Source organism: Aulonocara stuartgranti, assembly GCF_965226115.1.
Source record: "Aulonocara stuartgranti genome assembly, chromosome: 6".
In the NCBI taxonomy this organism is placed as follows: Eukaryota; Metazoa; Chordata; class Actinopteri; order Cichliformes; family Cichlidae; genus Aulonocara; species Aulonocara stuartgranti.
The window spans coordinates 37,544,954-37,567,520 of record NC_138944.1 but is presented as its reverse complement, the minus strand read 5'-3'; the positions used below and the strand labels follow the sequence as shown (position 1 = coordinate 37,567,520).

Below are 22,567 nucleotides of genomic sequence, written 5' to 3'. Positions count from 1 at the left end.
CAGTCAGCATGAGCCCCCAGTAAAAGGCTCCACTGTGTGTTTATGGCGAGCGGGGGAGGAGACCTCGCAGCGGGCAGCTTTTCTCTCTGTGTCTCGCTCCCTCTAGGCTCATGGAGGATCGCTGCTGCTCCGCCAGATCCTTTGTGTCTTATTAAAGAAAGAAGGCTTCTTTTCCCAAATATGTAATGAAATAATTGAATTCGCACTTACCTTATTAAACTGTGAATGTGAAACATGCAGCCGATTGTGCGACTAGAAGCTCGGACTCCATGGACTCTGAGCTCATAGACTATTACGGCATAGGTTTCCACCATAAGTAGCCGTTCCACGTTGGTATTTCAGCAGCAGTTTATTCTGTCACCCAAAGGAGACGAGCAAGACTGAAGAAAATATCCTGACATTTATGTTGTGACAGTGTTGGTATAAAGAGTGGCTTTTAACAGAATTTTCACAAGGTCATCTTTACTCTACCTGAGCTTCCTCTATCTCTTCACCACAAATTAATGCCTTTGTTAAAATTTAATTATGTTTACAAATGTTCTTATATTACTTTGAGCTGTGTTATCATTCTTTGTTAACATTATTTTTTTTAGAGCTTAAGCAATTACACAGTTCATTATTATTGTTGCTATTATTATTGGTAGTAAAAGTAGTAATATTAATTATTGCCATACATGGCTCCCATCTGTGCAGGTTTTCGAAATTACCATCTTATACTTTAACAATATAAATTGTAATATGAAACAGAATGAAGTGAAATATAAACCACAACTTTAAGAATGTATTTTAAGAAAACTTAACAAAGGAAAAAAAAAACATCCAGTAGAGCGATTCGTCCACACTGTCAGAGACAACAAAGACACGATCACATCTTATCTTTGGTCAGCTAACAGGAACAAGAGGCCTCAGCCAGACGATCTCGTGGTGCTCATAAAACATAGAGCCTCTTTCTCTGTCTTTGGGAATCCCCACGAGGCGCTTTATAAGTAATCAATAACATTATCACTCTACAAAATTTCAGTCAGCGTTTTTTTAGTTTTCAAACATTTTATGGCCTAAATTTGTCATTCATTGTTTTCGCGCAAAGAAAATGTTAAACACCTACATTGAGAGCTTGAGATGAGCTGTTCTGTTATAAAAAACATTATTTTTAATTTGATTAAAAAATATGTAGAGGAGAATAAAAGTCTAAAGCATAGCAGAGAAAGAAGGCAAAAGTTAAAGAACTTCAAATAAATGACGAATATTAAAGCTAAAAGCAGAGTCTGGGAGAAAAATGCACATTCCTACTTCTTACTTTTAGTTTGTCAGTTTTGTGGATTTTGTACTGAACTGAATTTTGGATCACTGGTTCAGACATTTTATTGAGCAAATATGAATTATGATTACATTAAGGATGAAAAGAAATTGTTATCAGTCTCATTTATTTATTTTTTGTTACTTAAAGAAGCTCTGCGCCCTGCTCATCCCTCTCAGCTCTCAGATTCTCACCCCCTGTGTGTGCGTGGCCTTTGTGTGAGCTAAGTAGGTGTATTGTTGGAGGCAGAATGTCTTGTCTAGTCTCTCATGGCAGATAGAAGAACCAGGGACTCTACAACATGAATAATGAAGGACAGGAGAAACACGACTGTTTTATTGGAGAGAACAAAGAAATAATGAGGGAATAAAATGAGTAAAACCTTTAAGTGAGGGATTAAAACTATAGCACGTTAAAGGAGTTAACAAACGGCAAAAGGTGTGGACGTCTGAAGTGAGGGCTAAAAATGAATAAAGGTTTATTTAGGTTTTAGGTTGTCAAGAAACTGAACAGGAAGCAGGAGGGATGCAACGAAAGAAAATAAATAAATTGAAATAAAGATGAAATTGTGCAAGAGAAGATGAATTTATTTATTTTTAAATGAAGCGAGATTAAACCAGCCTGGAAATAGAAAATGAGAACAAAACCAGCTTAAAAAATGTAATGGAATGAATTGGAATAAAAAGGTGAGGGACACAGACACAGACAGTAAGCTAATTATAAAGAAGAATAGAAAATATGAGTAAATCGAAGGAAAAAAAAACGAGAACATGTTTTTCTCCACTTGAGTTATTGCCCATGTTTTGGGGCCTTTGCTGTCTCCAGCTGAAGGTCGCGTTCAATCCATCCCCCTCAGTGTGTTATTGTCTGTGTAAGACTCACACATAGTCAACAAAAATAACACTACAGTGATCACATAAGCCCCGTGTTAGAGCGTGTGTATGTGTGGCCCTCTCGATTTCTTTTCTCTCATTCAATCTTTAAATCTCATAAGGAATTTACCCACGTGCCCCAGTGGGTCAAGAGGAGAGGGCAGGGGTTGGGGCTGCCTAAAGAAATTTAGTCAAACCCAGCAGAAAGTGGGGCAAAATGTTTTAAAGCCATGGGAAATTTGAAAAAAAAAGGTTTCTTGGGTTGTGGATTTTTTTCAATTTTTAAATAAAGAAAGAGTAGACAAAACAGAAACGAGGCATCCCGATGGCTCAGCAGGCAAACGCTGGCCACACACTACACAGCAAGACAATACAATAGGCGATGGGGCACTGTAGTAGTGTTAAACAATGACGCACACACAGGAAGGGTCGGTTCACTCATTAAGATCCACCGCTCTGTTTGGCTTTTAGGACTGTTAGACTGTGTTACCAAAACAAACTGTAAGGACTTTTTGTTTCCCTAGCTTTTATTTTGGCGAGTTTCCTTCACTATAAGAAATTAAATGAAAATGGTGATTGCAAAAGCAAGCAGAGGCTAAAGAAATAAGAAGATCTCAAATTCTACGGCTTTAAGTCCTTTCAAAAGTTCATGTGTTAAATATTATCCTTTTATTTAAATCTAAGTGCATAGATAAAGATAAGATTTAAAAAACGTAAAATGATTTGGCTCTATAGGACACCCAATATGTTCTTTTTCAGCTCTGAGTTTTTAGATTTGGATTCTGCTAGAGTTGTTTTGCATAACACAAAGTTCAAAATAATCCTCTTTTCATACAGGGCCTTGGAACTTAGTGCTCACAGCTGGAGCTATGTGCCTGAGATGACCATATTAGGAACATCCTCTCTCCAGCATCATACGGTTCACAAAACTGTCTGAAAATGAGCATTTGGACTACTTGCTTATATACTCATACTTATATATATATATTTATACACTTATACTGAATTCATTATTTGAAACTTTGGTCATGTTTTAGACCAGTGTGCACAATTGCAATATGAGAAAACATGAGAAAAGTCTTCTTTAATGCATGAACTAGTAAAGGTACGACTAAATTAAATGCATTAAAATTAAATTATATGGTGCCAATACTGCCAGGGATCAATAAAGTTTAATTGTAGCCACTGATAATACACCATCATTTATTTGTGTTAGTAATCCAAAGCTGGAAAATAATTGGTATGTTACTCCCTTGTATTGTAGTTAAATAAGTGGATCTTGTTACACTTCACTACGTTTAGCAGCAGTGTGCGCATACAAGTCTAGGCATGCATTGTACAGTAGATCTTGTCATGTTGTCTGTACTGTTAAAAGACTAGATGAACAAAAGCACCACACATCAGCAGCAACGACAGATACTTCTATTTTTGATTGCACCCTTGTCTTGTTTCTTTTGAGTTTTGAGAGGACAAAAGCCAGAAGAATGTAATTGTGTATAATGAAAAAAAAAACGTGTATAGGGAGAAAAAAAAGCTTTGGCTTTACTAAAACACAGAAGCTGGTACAAAAGAAGATTTTGTATAATAAACACTGCTGGGGGAAAAAACAGTTATTGGAAAGAATGAGTAATTATTGCTGCGGGTACCTGACCTGGTGCAGGGGAATGATAAACGCATATTTTGTTTTTCATTGGCAGAAAGCATGTCAGTTTAAGCTTTCCGTCAGTGTAGCCTAGGGCACAGTTTTCAGACACCTTCTGGTCTCAGCAGTCAGACAGGTCCGAGCATTCCCTGGAAGGAGTGAACGCTCCAAAGATGCTTTGTCCAATTGTGAGTGAATAATTCAAGCCGCCCATTAATATGAGGTATAAACAGGTTTGTGCTGTTTACACTGCGCTTTACCACTATAGTTTCTTTTGTTTGTTTTTAATAGAACCCAACCAGTATAAGAACAGAGACACATTTCTATGATGTTTGTTATGTGTCGTTTTTTATTTACTCGTTTCTAATCTACCCAACTCATCCCAGATCAGCTGGTAGTTGTGCTTGTGACGTTCCAACTCCTCAGTTCCTCCCGTCTCTTCTCTTCTCTACACTTTTTAAATTTTCATCCATCATCCGTTATTAATGCTGATACCAATCAATAGCTGACATCAGCTAAAAATATCAGCCCGCTGATAACTTGTGCAGATGCTCTTTAGCACCACTGTTCAATAATCACACCATTTAAAGTGCAGTAACAATAATACCCTTACCCATTCTGATGTACCTGCAGAAGCACAAAAATAAATAAGTGGAGTAACTTATTTGATTAAAAGACCCCACAGGGGCTCCACACTGTGTTAGTTTTCTACCAGATCTCAATGAAACTTTCCGGGCAGCAAGAGCAGCTTGAAGTCAAGCTGAGTGTTCAGGATCTGTGAAACCAAAGTGGGTTTGATGCTGCCTTTTCTGGGGGCTTTGTTTCATCCTCAACAATGTATGACGTAGAACAAATGTTATATAAAATTATTCGACATGTTTAGGAGGACGCCAGCACTAAGTTGCATTCAGCAGAGATTAAACGTGATGACAGCTGCTCCCGGCATCTGTCCCCTCATCTACGCTCTGCCTTAAAAAGAAAAATCCACACATTGATTTGGTGCTTAGTAAGGAACCTCAAACCTTGCCTCTGGCTTTAATCACTTGTATTAACAGCTTTTAAAATAAATAAATATATCTAACCCGCCCCTCTACTGCTGTGTTTGGATAAGGAAGGTGGAGAAGGGGGAGGGTCAAAGCACGGCGGCAGTCGTTGGAGCTGAAAAGCCCCCTCGGTGTGTTCGCTGGCTGAGGTGCTGCCTGCACAAATGGGATTTTCTGCTCTCCAGTAGCTCAGCTGTTTGCTAAGCATGATGTCACTCCAAATCTGCCCGTCTTTCTCCCTTTCTCTCTTTCACCCCCCCCACCTCCACCCGATCGTCCTGCCTCAGGTCAGAATGAGTTTTAATTCAAGTGAAATGCGGGTCAAGTGGGAACCAGATGAGATTATTTAACATCCTTTTGCTGCACAAAAAAAGAGAGAAATGAAAACAAATAGTATTTAACGCAGCTTGTGTACCCATTTGAGCGCGTGTGTGCTCGTGTGTGGCATGCTTGTGCGTTGAAGTGGAGCTTCTTTACTCTGTTGCCTGCCATGGTACAGTGAGTCACCGAATCTCATTAGAGATCTCCGCGTGAGTGAGTCTGTGTCACAGTTACAGTACAGTGAACATTGGTTAAAATTATGAGGTTTTCATGAATGTTTTAAAACGAAACTCAAATTTTTTCTCTGATTTTTTAAAGTATTTACTGAAAAATGAGATCAGTTGTTTAACCTGTGCACTGCCCAGCATTAAAGGAGAATGACCCTTTCCGTCTATTACTGGTTCTGAAACCACTGGATCGTTGTGTAATGAGAAAAAGGTGTGTAGGCTTTAGAGCTTAGTGCAACCTGTTCATATGACATGGTACATGTTGCCTTTTATTTGGCTTTGTAGAAACCTGCTCTGTGTTTGTTTTGTTTTCACCAGTGGAGGAGACTTTATGTTACTTTGGAAACATAAAAATCCATGACAACATATCCTGGGACTGTAGCATGTGGTGAAAATGAATTTGCCTGTGTCCATTCTGGGTATTGGATTAGTTACTGGCATATAGCGTGAGCGTGGAAGACTTGTGACCAGAATATGTTCTGGTCTGCATTGCTAATTTGAAATTCAGAGGAAAATCTGAGTGGGAAGACTCAAAAAGATGAACTTTTCCAGCTCCCTCAGAAGAATGTTTATGAGGAAGAAAAGGTGAGTGATGCATGTACTGAAAAATCTTGTGGAACACTAAACTCAATATTTCTGGGTTCTGGAATGTTTTCAAACATTGATGGCATTTACTAAATTTCGAGAAAAATCTGATTTTCTTTTTTTTTCTCCCCAAATGATGGTTTTTATGAGGAGTTTTAAGATTTAAAATTCGTGGAACAACAACATCTTTACATTTCTATCCTTGTCCAGCACCTCTAGCATGGCTACTGCTTTTAGATCCAGAAAGTGGGTGAAGTTGCAGGCAAATCTGACAGGATGGGTGGGAAGCTAAGAAAGATGGGGTTGGTGTAGCCTAAAAAGCTCCTGCCTTTTCAGTGCTCTGTGAGCAGCTCACAGTGGCAAGCTTCACAAATATTTCCCCTCAGACACGGCAGGATCTTACAGTGGAACTTGCCGCTGCCAGGCCAACCCTGGGGGAGGACTTCCCAGTGCAAAAAAATGGGGCACGGGCTCTTGGTTCTGTTTCTTCACTGCTGACTATTTCAGGATAAAAACTGCTGTTAACTCTCAGGGTCATAGCTAAAGATGATGCTCTTAAGAGTCAGCTCAGTTTGACACAACAATGAACAGATGAGAAGATTGTCCAGATTTAAGTAAGCTTGTTTTTGGTGCTTTCTCTTCTAATTTATCTGTTTCCACTTTCATTACTGGTAGCTTTGAACAAAAGCACTCCTGAGAAGCTCAGACCAGTGAACCTGCAGGTGATTATGTTTGTTCTGCTGGTCCTGCTAGCCCCAAAAAGTGTCTCATCTGTGAGAAGCTGGTGACAGATGTCATAATGAGGCTGAAGTTATGAATGCTGCAGGACACAGCAGCACACATGGCTAACTACAGCACAGCTAACAAGATTAGATGTCACCCTTGTTTGCTTTCCATTTGAGGCCGGATGTTTCTCATTTGGTAGAACAACTCATTTGTGCTGTTTCTTTTTTTTAAAATTATTATTATTTTTTGTTACACAGCTGAGCTATTACGCTTTTCTCTCTGGAAGAAAAAAACCCATCAAATCACCACCTCCCTTTGCAAAGAACTTGATAGTAATTACCAGTGGAAGATTGGGCTCAGAGGCTTCGTACAAGGAGATAATGAAGCAGACAAAGACCTCAGTTTCACAGCTCTTTGATGCTAACGAGGAGGCACAGCATGTGATTGTTGACTCGTGTGCCACAGCGACAGAACTTTCCCACAGTGCCGCTTTCAGTGCTGAAACTTTGCCACGTGCCAGAACAAACACTTCTCAAACAAAGCTTACGGACCGTCTGCCAAGCTGCCTGAAACCATCGTCTCATCTGCTCTTAGGCTAAAAACCCTTCTGTGACCTACTCTCAGAGCATTAGTGCCAGCATATCTCTTTGAAAGTGATGCATACCATTATATGGTATAAGACATTAAAACATGTGCTTGTTAGAAGCACCAGCGATATTTGTTTTCATACTTAGTTTTAGATTAAATTTTAGTTTTGTTTGTTCCAAAGATTTGAGTTGAGGGTAATCCAACCTGATCCAAAGCATGAACAGTAAGCATGAATAGCGACAGCAACTTGGTGCTTCGCCAATTAACAGGATGGTGCAAAAAGAAAAGTAGGAACACATCATTTTTCCTGCTCTTTAAAGGCCACATAGTGATAATAAAGCACCATTTTATCAGAGCTGTCAGCTGCTTGCTCGCATCCTTTCATTTATAGACAAACTGACACACATGTAAAGCACGTCATATCAAATCTCTGCAAATCACATTTGCAAGGAAATTCCCTTTGCATCTTTTTTAATAGGTTAAAAGAAGAAAAATCACAAAGAAGATGAAATTAAATCTTGCATGGTTGGCATTAATTATAAAGTAAGCAAGTATGTTGTCCTTTGGTTGGACCAATCAGGTTTTAAAAAACAGTAAATCAAATAAAAATAGAGGAAATGTCCCTGTCTTGAAAAGGTTTTAGCTAATAGGTCCTCTCTACATCACTGTTCACTGGACTGCGCTGACCCATATAAAAAATTATACACCAAGCAGTAAATGTCACCAATTAAGCCAAATTACCAAAGGTATAATTATTTTCTGTTGTTGTTGGTTGAGGCTGGTCTCCAGCTCATGGGGGGAAATAATTAGTCACCTTTATTTCTTTGTACAAGTTCTTGTTTTTTGTTGGTTTTTTGTTCTTTGCGATGGAAAAAAAAGTCCAGCTCAAGACAGTTACTGAATACCAACTTATATCTTCAAAATGGGGCTCGACTCATAAATAGGCTGGTTTTAGTTTTATACATTTCTTATGGCCCATAAATGAAAATGAACAAAGTAACGAAGAAACGGCCAATTTACGTCTAGTATTGGAGGGTTTGTCCATCAGAGGGCAATTTCCCAACCCAATGAAAACAACTAGACTGATCCAAGCAGTCGGCCAAAGCCTAAACAAGCAGCCCCTCTCAAACAAATGTCGAGGAATTTTTAAATCACAAAATGTTGATCTTAAAAATGAAGTTATAAAAGTAGGTCTTCACAGTGTACACTTTTATACATGTAAATACGAAGAAACACTTAGTCTTTTATTCCTGCGTAAACACTTTTATACACGCATATTGGAGAAAGAAAAGGCCGCAGATACCGGGCAAAAACTAACCTTTAGAAATACTGGTCCTGCTCTATTTCAGAGAGGTGATAGAATATAGAAATAGACCAATATAAAGGGTCTTTGGGAGGAATTGGGCCCCTACTTGCAGCCTTAGTAGCTTCAGTGCCTCTTAGCATTGATTTTTCAAGTCTCTGTTTCTCATTTGGTTGAATGACTCATTTGTGCTGTTGTTGTTGTTTTTTTTGTTTTCAGCTGTTATGCTTTGCTGTCCTGGAAGGGGAAAATGTCATTTAGATCATCAAATCCCAGAAACACCAAACTTCCAAAAAATGCCATTCAGATTTTTTCATTTGCTCCTTGTATGTTGAGAGTGAAGAGCGAACTAACGGGGTCCCAAAATCTCCCAGTAGGTTGGATTCAGATCTGGTGACAGTAAAGGTCGTATCATATGAAACTAGTTGAACTTCACACTCACCAAACCATTCAGTCAGCATTGGTGTCCTTGTACTCGGTGAGACCACTCTGAAAAGTTTTGCATAGATATATAATAGTGGTGTTAATTGTTCAAATTCTAAAATGTAAATGATCAGAAATATTAAAAAGTCACACCTTCCTGTTTGGCATCAGTCGACTCTGTTTTTCCTGAGTCCACTCATCTTCTGCTCCTTCACACCCTCCACAGCATGCAAAACACTCACTGAGCTGTCTTATTTAGCTTTGTGGTCTTCTTTTCCGTGCCGGCGTCTTCCTCTGCTGAGATCTTCGCTTCTGTTCCTGCCTTCCTTCTGGGCCTCAGCACATCACTGATATAGAGGGAGTGATTACTCCAGGCTACAGGTGTGCCACTCATCTCACCTGGGACTAGCCCCCGAGACCATCCAGCCCCACCTCTCCTGTCTGCAGCCGAGGAAAGGTCACATCCCACCACCACCACCGTCGCTCTCTTCTGTTTCCAGCTGATTACTAATAGCTGTCATTTGAAAATTATTTTGAGCACTTGTTTGGGGGCTTTGAGATGACCTTTAAAGGCAAGGTCTCTGTCTCAGTAACAGTTGGAAACATTCTTGTTTCTTCGTCATTCTTTTCCCCACCCAGCTGCAAGCTAACAATTTAGATTCTTTTCATTTCTGCTGTAAATAATTGCTCTGAGAGAGGTTGATAAGCAAGAAAAATGTTACCCATCTCTCCATGCATCACAAAACTAGCTGCATTTCATTTATTTTCATTTTTTTATTGTAGCCACTCTGTGACATTAATTTTCCGTTAGTCCCCCACCTATTCTTTTATGCGACCTTGTACTGTAATGAAAGATACAGTTATAGGAAGAGGAACATGGTATTGGCCATAGAAATGAGAAACTCTTGTCCTTTTCATTGGGAAGGAGAGAAGGATTGCACGTTTGTAGTGTCAGCAGAGTCGATCAAAGGTCTTAAAGTACTTCAGAAATTAATAGGAATTAAATGACTTTCTTTAAAGAAAGCTGAAAGAAGGATCCACCAGAATGTGGTGAAGGTTTTCATCATTATTTAAGCTTTTGGCTGTATATTGACACAGTTCATGTGTCAGTGTGTTGTTCTTGTGCAGCAGCATTACCAGAGACCACGGTGAAGCGAACTGAGACATTGACCTATTTTACACTTCATCTAGTCACGTCTATAACATTTATTCATTTAGTGCTTTGAGGTGTTTTTTTCTTCACAAAGTGCTTCACATTGCAAGGACATGAGAACATATTAAGAAGACAAAGCAGTGATGAAAAATATGAGCCTCTAAATCCAAAAAGTTGTGAAGAGAAGTTTGTTTAAGATGGCAATAGATTTTTAAATGACTGCACTTCACTGACTTCACAGAATAAAAATACATAAACAAGTTTGAAAATGTTTCTTTTAACCTCCTAGGACCTGGCGTCCACATATGTGGACATCACATTTTGGGTTGTCTAGACCAAAATACTAAATTTTGCTCTACAAGAGCCTGATATCCACTTACGAGGACATTATACTGCCTCTGTTTTATCACTATTTAAAACAAATATCCTCATATATGGATCTCATTTTTCTTAGAAACAAAAATTGGGTAAAAAAAAATCTGGTGATTCTTTGTTTTTACATTCATCAGGTCCCAATCAGCCCAAATATCAAAGAGAAATTAAAAATACATGCCGTGGAAGAGTTCGGGTCTTAGGAGGTTAAAGGAGAGTCTGCTAAACGGAGCTGGAGTGGTAAGCTGTTCCAGAGCCTTGTTGTCAAAGACTGTGAAAGGCTGTGTTCCCACTAGGTTTCAATCTTGTACCAGGGACAACTAATAGATTTTGAGCTTGTGAGTAAAAACGGCAGCATTTGATTTAACAAGAAGATGAGGTATATGTACTGTAATTGTCGGGCTATAAGCCGCTACTTTTTGCACAAGCTTTGAACCCTGCGGCTTTTAGTCAGGTGCGGCTTTTCTATGGATTTTCCATGATTTTTGTGATATCGTAAGACGATTTGTTTTGTTTGTTCCGCTGTTGTACGGCACTACGTTGCCTGGCGGAAGGATCGGGGTTCAAGAGTGGTATGTTAGTCACATGTCCGTCCGCCAGGCAACGTAGTGCCGTACGAAGTAGCGCGAAAAACAAACTTCAAAGTAGCGCTACGCATTCAGCGGGAGGCGTGGATGACGAGCGGCGATAAACTTGCGAAAAGCAAGTTATGCTCAACTCCACCGGTGGATTCTGACAGCGTGGAAAAGTGCGAAAACATCCACGATCACCAACGGATTTTGAAGGGCTGGACTGCTGCATGATGGAGAGGAGGACACCGCCACGGCCCTTCTGAGGGTGTTCGACTCTGACACTGACAACGAGGATTTCTTTGGTTTTGAAAGTGACAACGAAGGAAAGAAGCTGAGAGTGGATGACGAAGCCATCCTGAGCCTGTTCGTTTCCGACATTGGAGGAGAGGACTTTGGTGGTTTTAGAGCGCAGGAAGAAGAGAAAGATGGTGAATGACTGACTTTTCTTCTTGTTAAAGCCGTGTCACTGCACCTGAGCCTAAAAGGTAGTCCGAATCTATTTTTCTGGTGTGCTGTAGGTTACTGTTATGTACTACATGTGCAAATATGTACCCATAACTTGTTTTTCAAAATATTAATAAAAGGGGTGTGTCTCCAAACAGCCATCTCTTTCCTGACAATTCCCTTTGTGCATATTCTCTTACATATGATAAGTCAACATTGAAACACCTGCGGCTTTTAGTCAGGTGCGGCTAATGTATGTACAAAACAGGATTTTCCCCTGATTTTAGCTTGTGCGGCTAATATTCAGGTGCGCTTTGTAGTCCGGGAAATACGGTATTCAATCTGATTCTGTAGTTTTCCATAGAGTCAAACTGGCCAAGTGTGAATGCACTGACTACAATCACGTGGAAAAGAAAACTTTGAAGGATTTTATAAAGTCTTGTGAAAAATTAAGTATCCTCTTACTGCTCATCAAATGATCAGCTGATGGTCTCACCAGAAATGGACACTTCAAATTCACCCCAAGGTCAGTGCAATGAGTCTGCATCTCACAGTCAGGCCTCAGTTAGCATTTAAAAGCTAAAGTTCATAACATTCGAATTACAAAAAGACTGTACAAAGAGCTGGAAGGGCTGCTGTTAGTAAGATGTTTTCTTTGAGAAAGAAGATGGCACTATGTAAAGCGGTTGCAAACAGATAAACTAAAAGACTTCTGGAGCAAAGTCCATGGCTGGAGGTTTCTGTTAAGACTATTTCTTTCCCACTGTTGCCAGGCTCTTGCTCACAGAGTATGTTTCTCTAGGGGTTAAATCTAAGATATATAATAGTGGTGTTAATTGTTCAAATTCTAAAATGTAAATGATCAGAAATATTAAAAACTCATACCTTCCTGTTCGGCATCAGTCGACTCTGTTTTTCCTCAGAGTCCACTCATCTTCTGCTCCTTCACACCCTCCACAGTTTATCACGTTAGCAGACAAAGTAATTGGCAGAAAACAAAAGAAAACACACAGTACCAGTCCCATTCTTTAATACATCAGTAATCACCACTATCTGCTTGCCCCCAAGAGGCCCTGCCTTACATAGTCCATAAATTCCCCATTTCTTCTTTAATTGTTTTCAATTAGCTTCTTGTTAGCACTTTCATATGTGGCATCATACGCCTGCACTTCCCTTTCTTCTCACTTTTTTCGCACTCTCGGGGCACACATGCAAAGCCAGAAGAGCTAAAATTCAAGAAGTGTTGAATGTTTGTGTTGGAGGTCAAGAAAACTGAAGATGACAAAAGTGGCTATAAATACTTGACAGCGTGACTAGAAACCATAGCAGAGGGACTGGGCACAGAGGTAATAGTTTCAGGTGTCATCAGCTGAAGATGAAAGGAAACACAGAGAGACATCTTCATCCTCCTTCCTGCTCACCACCACATAATGAAATAATTAGATAGTTAGAGAAGTAATTGGAATTTTTCTTTCCTCCCACTGAGACGTTCGCTCAGCGGCAGAAATGAGCAAAGAGAACAAAAAAGGGAGCACAGATTTGGAGCAGCCTCACCACACCCATCTGAGCCCAAGCCTGCCCCACTGCATTGTGGGGAGACAGGGAGCCAAATTTGCCTTGACCAATCGTTTGCATGTTCAGAGTCAGCTGTGCATATGCACTCGGCATATTTGTCTGTGCATTAGGGGAGGAGACTAATTTCACTGCTCTTGTTCGGTCGTTTGTTGTTTTGCGGCAGGGGGTGATTTGTCAACCAATCCGAGAGCTCGACCTAGTTTTTGTTCTCCTTTCTTTCCCAAAGCTGTGGGCACATTCAGAGGATACAGTCAAAGCACCGAAGCCAAAGTATGGTTCATGTTGTGGTACAGTGCATTGTTGTGTTGAGTCACCTTCTTATGAGACACCAGCGGACTTAAGTTGCTTTTGTAGCGTTCCTGCTGCGTTAACAAGCGTGTGTACGTGTGTGCAGTAGTTCTGGTGTGTTAGTCACAAAAATAGCTGCCAGCGCACATCAGCCTCCTTTCAGCTCATCACCGGATACTTCAGAGAAATGAGATGAGATGAGATTAGGGATTTAGTTTGCTGAGAAGCCGTCAGATTGAATCGGCACACTATGTTTAGGCTGCGTTCTTCCTTGTTTTCTCTAACAGTTTGTTTGACACTCTGTTTGACCACGCCTTTGGCCAGTCGTTGCTCATATTTGCTTTATTCATACTCGTCTTCAGTCTCCTGCACACACACCCACACATGCGCAAACATGCATGCACACGCTGCATGTATATGCATATACATACAACGTGCCGGCGGTGGTTGTGACTCTTAGTAAACACGCTTTTATATTTCTATTTGTTCTCGCACAGAGAAGCACTAAACGCTTCAATTGTTCCGCTGAAATTAGTTCTCCTGCAGAGAAGAAAGGATTTCATGTTTTTTTCCCCTCTGCTGTGATATTTTGTCTCACAGTTCTTTTTGTCATTAGATTTTCCGTGTTTCAAAAGACTTCTCACTTTGCAAGAATGTTTAATTTGTGAACAGCAATCCAGCGCTGGTCTTTTTTTTAAAACCATGAGTTTATGATCTAAAATGATTTCTTTTAAAAATCTTCACATTCTTATGACTCGTTGATCTTATATTTTCTTCTCCCTTTGACACCATATTTGTAAAAGATTTTGCCATGCTCACTGACTCTTTTTTTTAAAAACCAGATATTGCAAAATTTGCATACTAATGGTATTTAAATCCTAAAATACAAAAAAGTAAGACTATTTTCGTCAGACTGAGCATATACAGTGAAGCCCCTTCAGTAAGTGAACAGTTGAAAGTCAGCTGACCTGGTTCTAACTACCACTAATCCTACATTAACATTTCTACATCCTCAGGTTTGCTTTCAATTTACAAAACGTCATCCTCTACATATGTAATCAAACACACTAAACAGTCTGAGCATGCTAAAGCAGCTGCACAGCCGTGCTGGTGACAGTGATATTAATCCAAATTTTTTCTTTTTGTTAGAGAGGAAAACTATAATATAGTGCCTCATTAAAGCATCCTTTCTTACTTGTGTGTCATCTGCAGCCTTGAAATCAGATGCTCAGTCTTCATTTAGACTCTGTGGCAAGGTCAAACAGAAATGTATTTCTTTGGAGCAGTCATTCAGGCATCATCCAGTCAAAGTAGATAGCTGATCCTAGGGGTGACATTGCTGTGAAGCTCATATTAAAAAACAAAAGACAGAAAAGCTTTTATTTTCTTTTAAATTTCAATAGCTACCAAGGCCAAAACTGTACATTTTATATGAGCGCACAAAGAAAAACACCAACAGTAGCAAAACGCAGGAAAGTTTTCATACTAATTACTTACAGCTACATCCTAATAGCTCCTATATATTTTAATTATTCTTGTGGCCACCAGTTTAATTTCAAAATAAAATACTTTTATGGTATATTTGACTGCACAGCAGCAACTACACTCTTCTTTTTTTATTGCTAATTTTTGTTTTGTTTTATTTTTCAGTCTCTCTTTATTTTGTTTTGGCTTATCAAGCTGTAGTATGTTAGAAAACTGTGTGTTCAGTATAGAATAGAACAAGAACAAATCCCTTTCAAGCTGTGGTTGTTACTACCTGATAAATGTAAGTGTAGAATTAGTGCTTTTAGAATTAGACCTTTTTATTTTAGACTGGCTAGTGAACTTATCCTAGTGCCTCTAATCTGAAACAGAAAGCAAATGTGTAAAATCAACTGAAAACTGAAATAATAAATGTCTAAAATCTCGGATTTGATGTTTTGAATCTTTTGGGGTGGTGTGTGAAAAATGGCCACCTGTTGTTCCAGATTTCTCACCTATCTCACATAGGTGAGAAATCTGGAACAACAGGTTATTCTTGCAGTAAATTCAGAGGTTCTGCTCGTTAACTTATAATGTGATGCTCCTGTGTCATTCCAAATCCGTGCGTCCTCACATTATCGCTGGCAGATGATATGTTTTAATCAGGGTCAAAGTGCAAAGAATGACAGAGAATAATGTCACAGAGAATGATGTTATTTTTACCGTTAAACACCAGTCTCTGTTTAAATTGCTGCTGCTATTTAGAACAGCTATATTCAAGAGGGCAGAGATCATAAACACCAGAGCTCTGCTGCACTGCGCTGATCAGACAAAGCTTTTTTTCTTCATTTTTTCAAGACATTTTTGTAATCATTATTGCAACTTTATTTTTTAACAAAATAATAATATCTAACTTAAATAGGCATGCCAATCACCATCCGCCCAATGTGGACGGTTGCGTTCTGGCTAGCTGTCTTGTCCACTAACTAATACTCAGGTTTTGCTGAACTAAAAAAGATGATTGTAACAGCTCTGTGTAGTAGTTACTGCTTTACTTAAACTTGCTTCTTAGGACCTTGAACAACACTTTAAACTGACAGTTTGTGGCTGTAATGGCCACTGTGGGCCCTGATTTCATAGGTAACCTTCTGTAATGTATTTACCACCTCATGATATTTAAAGTAATTCAGGATTTTCTTTTACTACTAATGGTAGTCACTTCTGTTTCTTGCCTTAGAGGTCTGAAATAATGCTGGCTGCTTATAACAAATAGAGAAAAGTGCCCGGTGTTTGGTGCGTCTCAGAGAGTACTGGGTTAGCCACACTTCATGTTGTTTTTAATAACACTTTGCATTTCCATCAGCTATATGTGGAATAGAAATTGTATTTATATATCACCTTTTATTATCTGTAAAGTAAGACTGATTTACAGTGGAAAACAAAAAAATTGAAAATATAGGCATAAACAGAAAAAGAAACAAATATGAGGCAACATAAAAATAGGCGTGAGTGAAAAGTAAAATCTGAATTAATAAAGCAGAATACGTCAAACATGTTACACGGCAATAAAAGCCACAAAGAAATGCAGTACGTGTCTGCATACAGCGACGCACACACACGCACACACACACACGCACGCACGCGCACACACACACACACACACACACACACACACACACACACACACACACACACACAGAGCGATTAGCTACAGGTGTGGGAGAATATGGAAGTTTTTGAGAGTAACAGTTGTCATGGACTTTGAATCATCAAGCAGCTTGTTCCAGAGAACAGGATCAGCGTGACTGAAGACGGCCTCGTCAGAATAATTCTCACAGATTGACTTCTGTACGTTTATTTTACAGGTGTCAACAGGTTATCATCAAAGAGTGTTGGATATGTATTTAGAGGCCAAAAATTAAAGCCAAGCATATTTAATACATGCGTTTTTATGAGTTTTTGAGACTTCTCTTTTACCCTCAAAAAACGATATAAATTGCATGATAGATTTTTAATGACTAAATTGTAAATGTGATACAAATTAAAACTCATATATGCAGATTAAAAATAATATATCTTTTATATATTTTGCTTAAAGGTTCAACAAACACTCCATTATCAAATAATTAAAGATTTCTGGCAGTTATTTCATGTTGCAGGTTTTAAAGGGTTAATAAATACTGAAGGTCCAAGTCAAAACAACTGAAATGGTTTAAAATATGTGTCAGTTAGAAAGATTGTTTTCCTTGTTCTTGTTCTTGCTAAGATTTAAGGGGGAAAAGGACATATTCTGATTTTATAGGGTTAAGGTTTGGATGTAATGACCTTGCAGGGATAAAAAAAACTGTAAAGAAATTGAAACCCTAGCTTATTAGAGTGTTAGGAGGAGTAAATGATGCTCAGTTATTCCCTCCAGTTTGCACTCCCATGTATTGTCTCATTTTCATGACCCTGGATTTATTCGACTTGGATTAAGGATTTCTACCAGGACCGTTTTTTTGTAACTTTTGTAAATGTCAACCCTACAACACCACAATTAATGTCTCCTGGAAAGATTGTCTGAAACTGTGTGATATTATTCATGTTTCCTTTTTTTATTCAACCATATCCATCTCTCCTCCTCCCTAACCCTCTCTATTACAGCCAGGCTTTCAGCTATAAACAGTTCTAGGAGACCACATACCTGCACTCCTTACTGCTGTTAGGGTTAATTAGGTATTGATTTGATCAGGACCAGGCAAGGGGCCTTATTCTAAAGGCTTTGGTCACAATGAATTATTAATGTTCATACAGAACTATATATAGTGTGCATCCAGTGGTCACAAGAAAGTCAAGCGTTGGTTCCTCTGTGCTGCTTAACCCAATCCCTGTTTGCTCCCCTCTCTGCTTCCTGCTCAGATTGATTGCACTACTTCCTTCAGGGTCATGTTCATTTTTTTTCCTTTTGGCTGTTGGAAATTTGAGAGATGTTGTTTCTTTACACGTTTGGGTGTGCTTTGATTTGACAAGCACACCCTGAGTGAATTTTTTAGTTGCTTCATTGCTCTTGACAAATACAAAGCAGCGCTGTGAGAGCACCGAGAGGCAGACTTTTACCAATCTGATGTTGATGGTGTTTTCCTAAGAGATATATCCACACAATATTTTTTTTTTAAAAAGGTCCAAATCTGGTTAACGCCAAGCAGAAACATCAGTGAATGAATGCCAAAACTGCAGTTCATCTAATAACCCAAAGTGAGCCTCCTTTCAGCCTTGAGGAAGTCTGTCTGTTACGAACAAAAGCTTTGGTCTCTGCAGAGTTTCCAGCCTTCATAATAACTTGCAGCTAACGAAGCTTGCTAGCATTAGTTGATTAGCATCTTCTAGTCTAAATATGGCAGCTTTTAGCTCCAAGATTCCAAAATGGTGGCAGGCATTATGTGGCTACATCCATCTATTATATAGAGTGTGGGGTTATCATATTTTCTGTCCGCTTTCATTAACTCGTAAACATACCATAAAATGCCAAAGCTTTAATTAAAAAAATAATGGCTCCTAGTGTAAAGTTGCCGAGCATGTATGTCTACATCATCCACTTCTTCTTTATCGTTAAAGTGCTGTGTGTGTTATACCCTGCATGTGCAGCAGCTTCACCGTGATTCACTGCATCGGTCATTTGTTCACATATTTGCCACAATTGCTCGTCATGTGCACCGAAATGCACACCATTCAGCTTGATGTCTGCTGATTCTGTGCATGTGTGCATTTTTGTGTATGTGCCTCAGTTTTGGTCATGCTCCTCTCAGCTGTGCTGCTGTACAGTGAAGTGAAATGAAGTGGCACAGTGGAGATTTTAAAGATTTGTGTGCGAGAGAAAGAGGAAGAGAGTTTATATTCACATGTATTTTTGCATAACACAATGACACAGTCCCGGATGCCATAGTGTGTGTGTGTGTGTGTGTCTGTGTGTGTGGTCTCTTTCTACTAAGTCATGTGTGACTGCTTTTGGACCAGCAGTGTGTGTGTTCACTAACTGACCTACATTTCTGGAGCTTTTTGCCAGTGGCTCAAGAGACTTTGTCAGCGTTATCTCATCTAGCCAATCACAGCCCCTAATCTCATTTTGCCCAATCGCATCCCCAATCTCATGTGTCCAATCATGGCTTTGGCCTTCGGGGGAGTCATCTTCTACTCTACCCGGGCTTCTGTCAGAGAAGCGTTTGCGGCTGACTGTACCTTTTAAACACTCACCATCTTATGGGCCAAATAGAGCAGCAGCTCAGTAATTTTGACTTTCAGCGCTGATTTCTCATGCAGTGCTGCAACCCTAATTATATCCCCCCAGCTTGAAAGGAGAGCTGTGTTTCTGCACACATTGCCAGCTGGAGAGGAAGGAGAAAAAATTGAAGCTTTTGAAAATTCTTTGAAGCTTCTGTTTTTTTGTTATCAAAGCCGTCTTTGTTGGTTGCATGAATTTTGCATGTGCAGGTTTAAGGGAACTGTGATGTGCGGGTGTGTGGTAAGCTGGGTAGGTGGATGTGTTTTCATACAACATGTTTTGCAAAATATAAAAAAGTGCCCATCACAATAGGTTTAATCAATACCATCCATGTGAATAGCAACTATAAAATACTAACTTCATTAAAAAGATTAACTTAAAAATTTAACACATTTGGTTTGATGCTACTTGAATTGTTTCTAATCTAGTGCTGTAATCTATATAGATTATATAAAGTAGCTGTGTATTTATCGATAAGGGAGGACCTGTTAAATAGATGATGCTGGAGTTGTTGCAGTAGTTATCATGTTATTTAATTTTAAACTCAACCTGAGCTGGATTTTGCCAGACAAACGTCCTGAGTAATATTTCTGTATGTGTTGTTGTGTCACCACATGGCAGATGTTTCTGGAAATTAAAACATACGCACAAGTTCATTTGTATCTGGCTGTAGGCCAACACAAGCCTGGAGAGTAAGGGACAGATAATGAGGGATTTCTTTCTGTATCTCTTTCACAAACACACACCATTTCACATACTTTTTTCAGTGTTCCTGCACGTCTAAGCGCATAATCAGTAATGTGCTCATTGTTTTAAAACCAAGCGTATAAAGTCAAATTTTCATGGTGAAAATGAAAAAAAAAAGGGACTTGAAAAGCATCTGGAAATAAATACAGTGTTTGATAGATACACCGTCAGATTAAAGCTGACCGCTATTGTTGCGGTCACAGTTTGAAACCAGTGTGCTCAGATAGTCTAGAAGTTGAAAACCAGCTGTCTCGTGTCGTGTATTAATTACGGCAAAACAAAAATAAGAGCAAAATCAAACCAGATCCATTCCAACTGCGTTTCTTCCACATTGGATTGAAACCTATAAAATGCAGCTGCAATCCTTGAATCTTTGACCTCTTTCCTATATTGGTTGCTTATAGTGTTGGTGCTGTGGGAGCTGAAGTGTTGCTGCTGACTGTAATGATTTTATAACAGAAATACATTTCCATGCAGGCTCTGGTTTTTCAGTCTCTGCTATTCCTGCGAGTAAAGAAGCATGGCCTCACACTGTCATCTTCAGCACCGAGCGAAGTGCCCACACTTGAACTGTGTTCGTGTGTGAGTGCATGCAGCGTCCTGCACGCACCCCTCCAACCCTTCCATCCCCTGCTCAAAATGCACACACATTTAAACACACATATGTCTTTGTCTCCGTTTCTCTCCGTCTGCCTCTGTTTCCATTTAGTGGAGGATGGGTTGGGGGGAGGAAAGAGAGAAGAAAGGTGGAGGTGGTGGTGGGGGGTGGTCAGGTTGAAAATTACAATACGTATTTATGGGTTTTTTTGTGTGCTGTTGCTTGGCAACACCACATCGGGGGTATTTACAGTTAATAAAAAGTGAGTGACATTAGCTTGGTGTATTAGAGGTAAATCGCTCATTTGCTTTAAGAGCTAGAAAGAAAGTGTGTGTGTTTGAGTGTGTGTGTCTTTTCTTTTTATTGTGTGTGTATATGTAATAAGTGCTCACTGAGCCTTATCTTTGTAGATATTTAACTCTTTGTGTGACCGAAAGGCCTTTGTTTTTGTGCTCTAACATCATTCTGTGTGTGTGCGTATACAAATATATTTTCATATTTGTGTGCACACATAAAATAATATATTGCTAAATCTTTACATTTTCATTTAAATAGTTTTTTTTCCCACATTTATTATTATATCGCTTTTTCTTTCTTTTGTGCATCAGCAGAAATCTATCCCAGGAGAAAAGCACGTTGTCATCACATTTCCTCCTTAAAAGAACGATTGTTTTATTCCACGCAGCTGTATTTTTGGTCGCTGCCATTAGTTGTTTCGATGGGAACTGTGTCAGCTGGCATTAACGTCACATCTTGTCTGTCTTTCACAGGCTTTGAAAGCATCTTGGAAGGCTTGTTTGGGCCGGGACTAGTCAAAGACATCACCCTTTTCCAAGGTAAACATGCAAAACAAACAAATCAGCATTTGCAAATACAACTGTATACAAACGCACCGACCATAGTTAGCAACGCAAATGGCAGTCTGTCCTACCGAGTCTTTGGCAGCTGACGTACCAAGTAACACACACGTGATGAAACTGTGAGGGGAAAAAATGGGAACTTTAATAAAATGAAATAAACAAAACAACAAAATGGATATTTATTGAGAGAAAAATAAAATAAATCTTTTTTATCAGTGACAATGTTGTTTGGAAGGACTAAAGTCATTTTCATCTTGTGCTCTGGAGAGCTTTTATATATTTCTGTTTTTAAAAAAAACAATAGACATGTACATACAGCAGGAGCTCAGCTCTCAATTTAGCTTAGTGTTATTCAGCGTGAGAGACACTGTGGACCTTCAATAAATATATACTGACATGACAATGAGCGACACAGCATCTCCCCATTGATCTGACTTTAAAACATTTATTGCCTACAGAAGTGACGCTGCTGCAGAAAGCATTTAGAATACAAAACAATATGATTAATTCATACAATAGCCTTTAATTTATACAGGCCAGATGTCACTAAACAGAGCTGGAGAAGGACAAAAACTGGCAGCCTGGACCAGCTGAGCTTGATGGTTTCTCTGGTAATGAGGCTCTCACTGCTCTCTAATGGTCTGATGCTAGAAGAGCTGGTAAACGGCTAAATACAGTGCAAAAAAATAGTGACTTAAATGCATCTGCTACGACTGCATTCACGGTGAGAGCACGAGCAGCAGAAACAGGGCTCGGTCTGAATCACACAGCTGATGTCACAGATCAGCACCACCCTGCAGATGTGTCTTCATGCTGACTTGAATGTGGATCTGCACATCTGTATTAAAATATAAAAATAATATTATGGTGTATGCAGTCATTCCTCTTTTTCATAAAATCCAACATGCCAGGTCTTTTGACCTTTACTTGAACCTTTATGAGATTTTTCTTCTGTCATCTTAGATGCTTTTAGTTGTAGAATATTCAAATATTCGCCTCTTCAAATTTTGTTAGAAGATTTAGCTATTGTTTATATCCCTTCGGCACAATCTCTTTTTCCCAAATGAATCCATCAAAAAAAAGGAGAGTAGAAAAACTACAGACACAAGAACAGCCCTCCCTCTTTGCTGTGCTTATTTGGTGAGTGATTAGCAAGGCCTCAGAGAGTTCCAGAGAGCAGCGCAGCATCTTCTGTTGCTTTTTCCCTGA

The 22,567-nt window shown here is 39.2% G+C and overlaps 1 protein-coding gene across 1 annotated transcript in view; it reads left to right on the top strand.

Annotated features, from left to right (window-relative positions):
- The window catches only part of lcor (ligand dependent nuclear receptor corepressor), an 80,054-nt gene that overhangs the window by 22,184 nt on the left and 35,303 nt on the right, over positions 1-22,567 (top strand). The window contains exon 2 of the mRNA XM_082536684.1: positions 21,269-21,334. Within this exon, the coding sequence (XP_082392810.1) occupies positions 21,269-21,334 (66 nt within the window). The remainder of the gene's footprint in view (positions 1-21,268; positions 21,335-22,567) is intronic.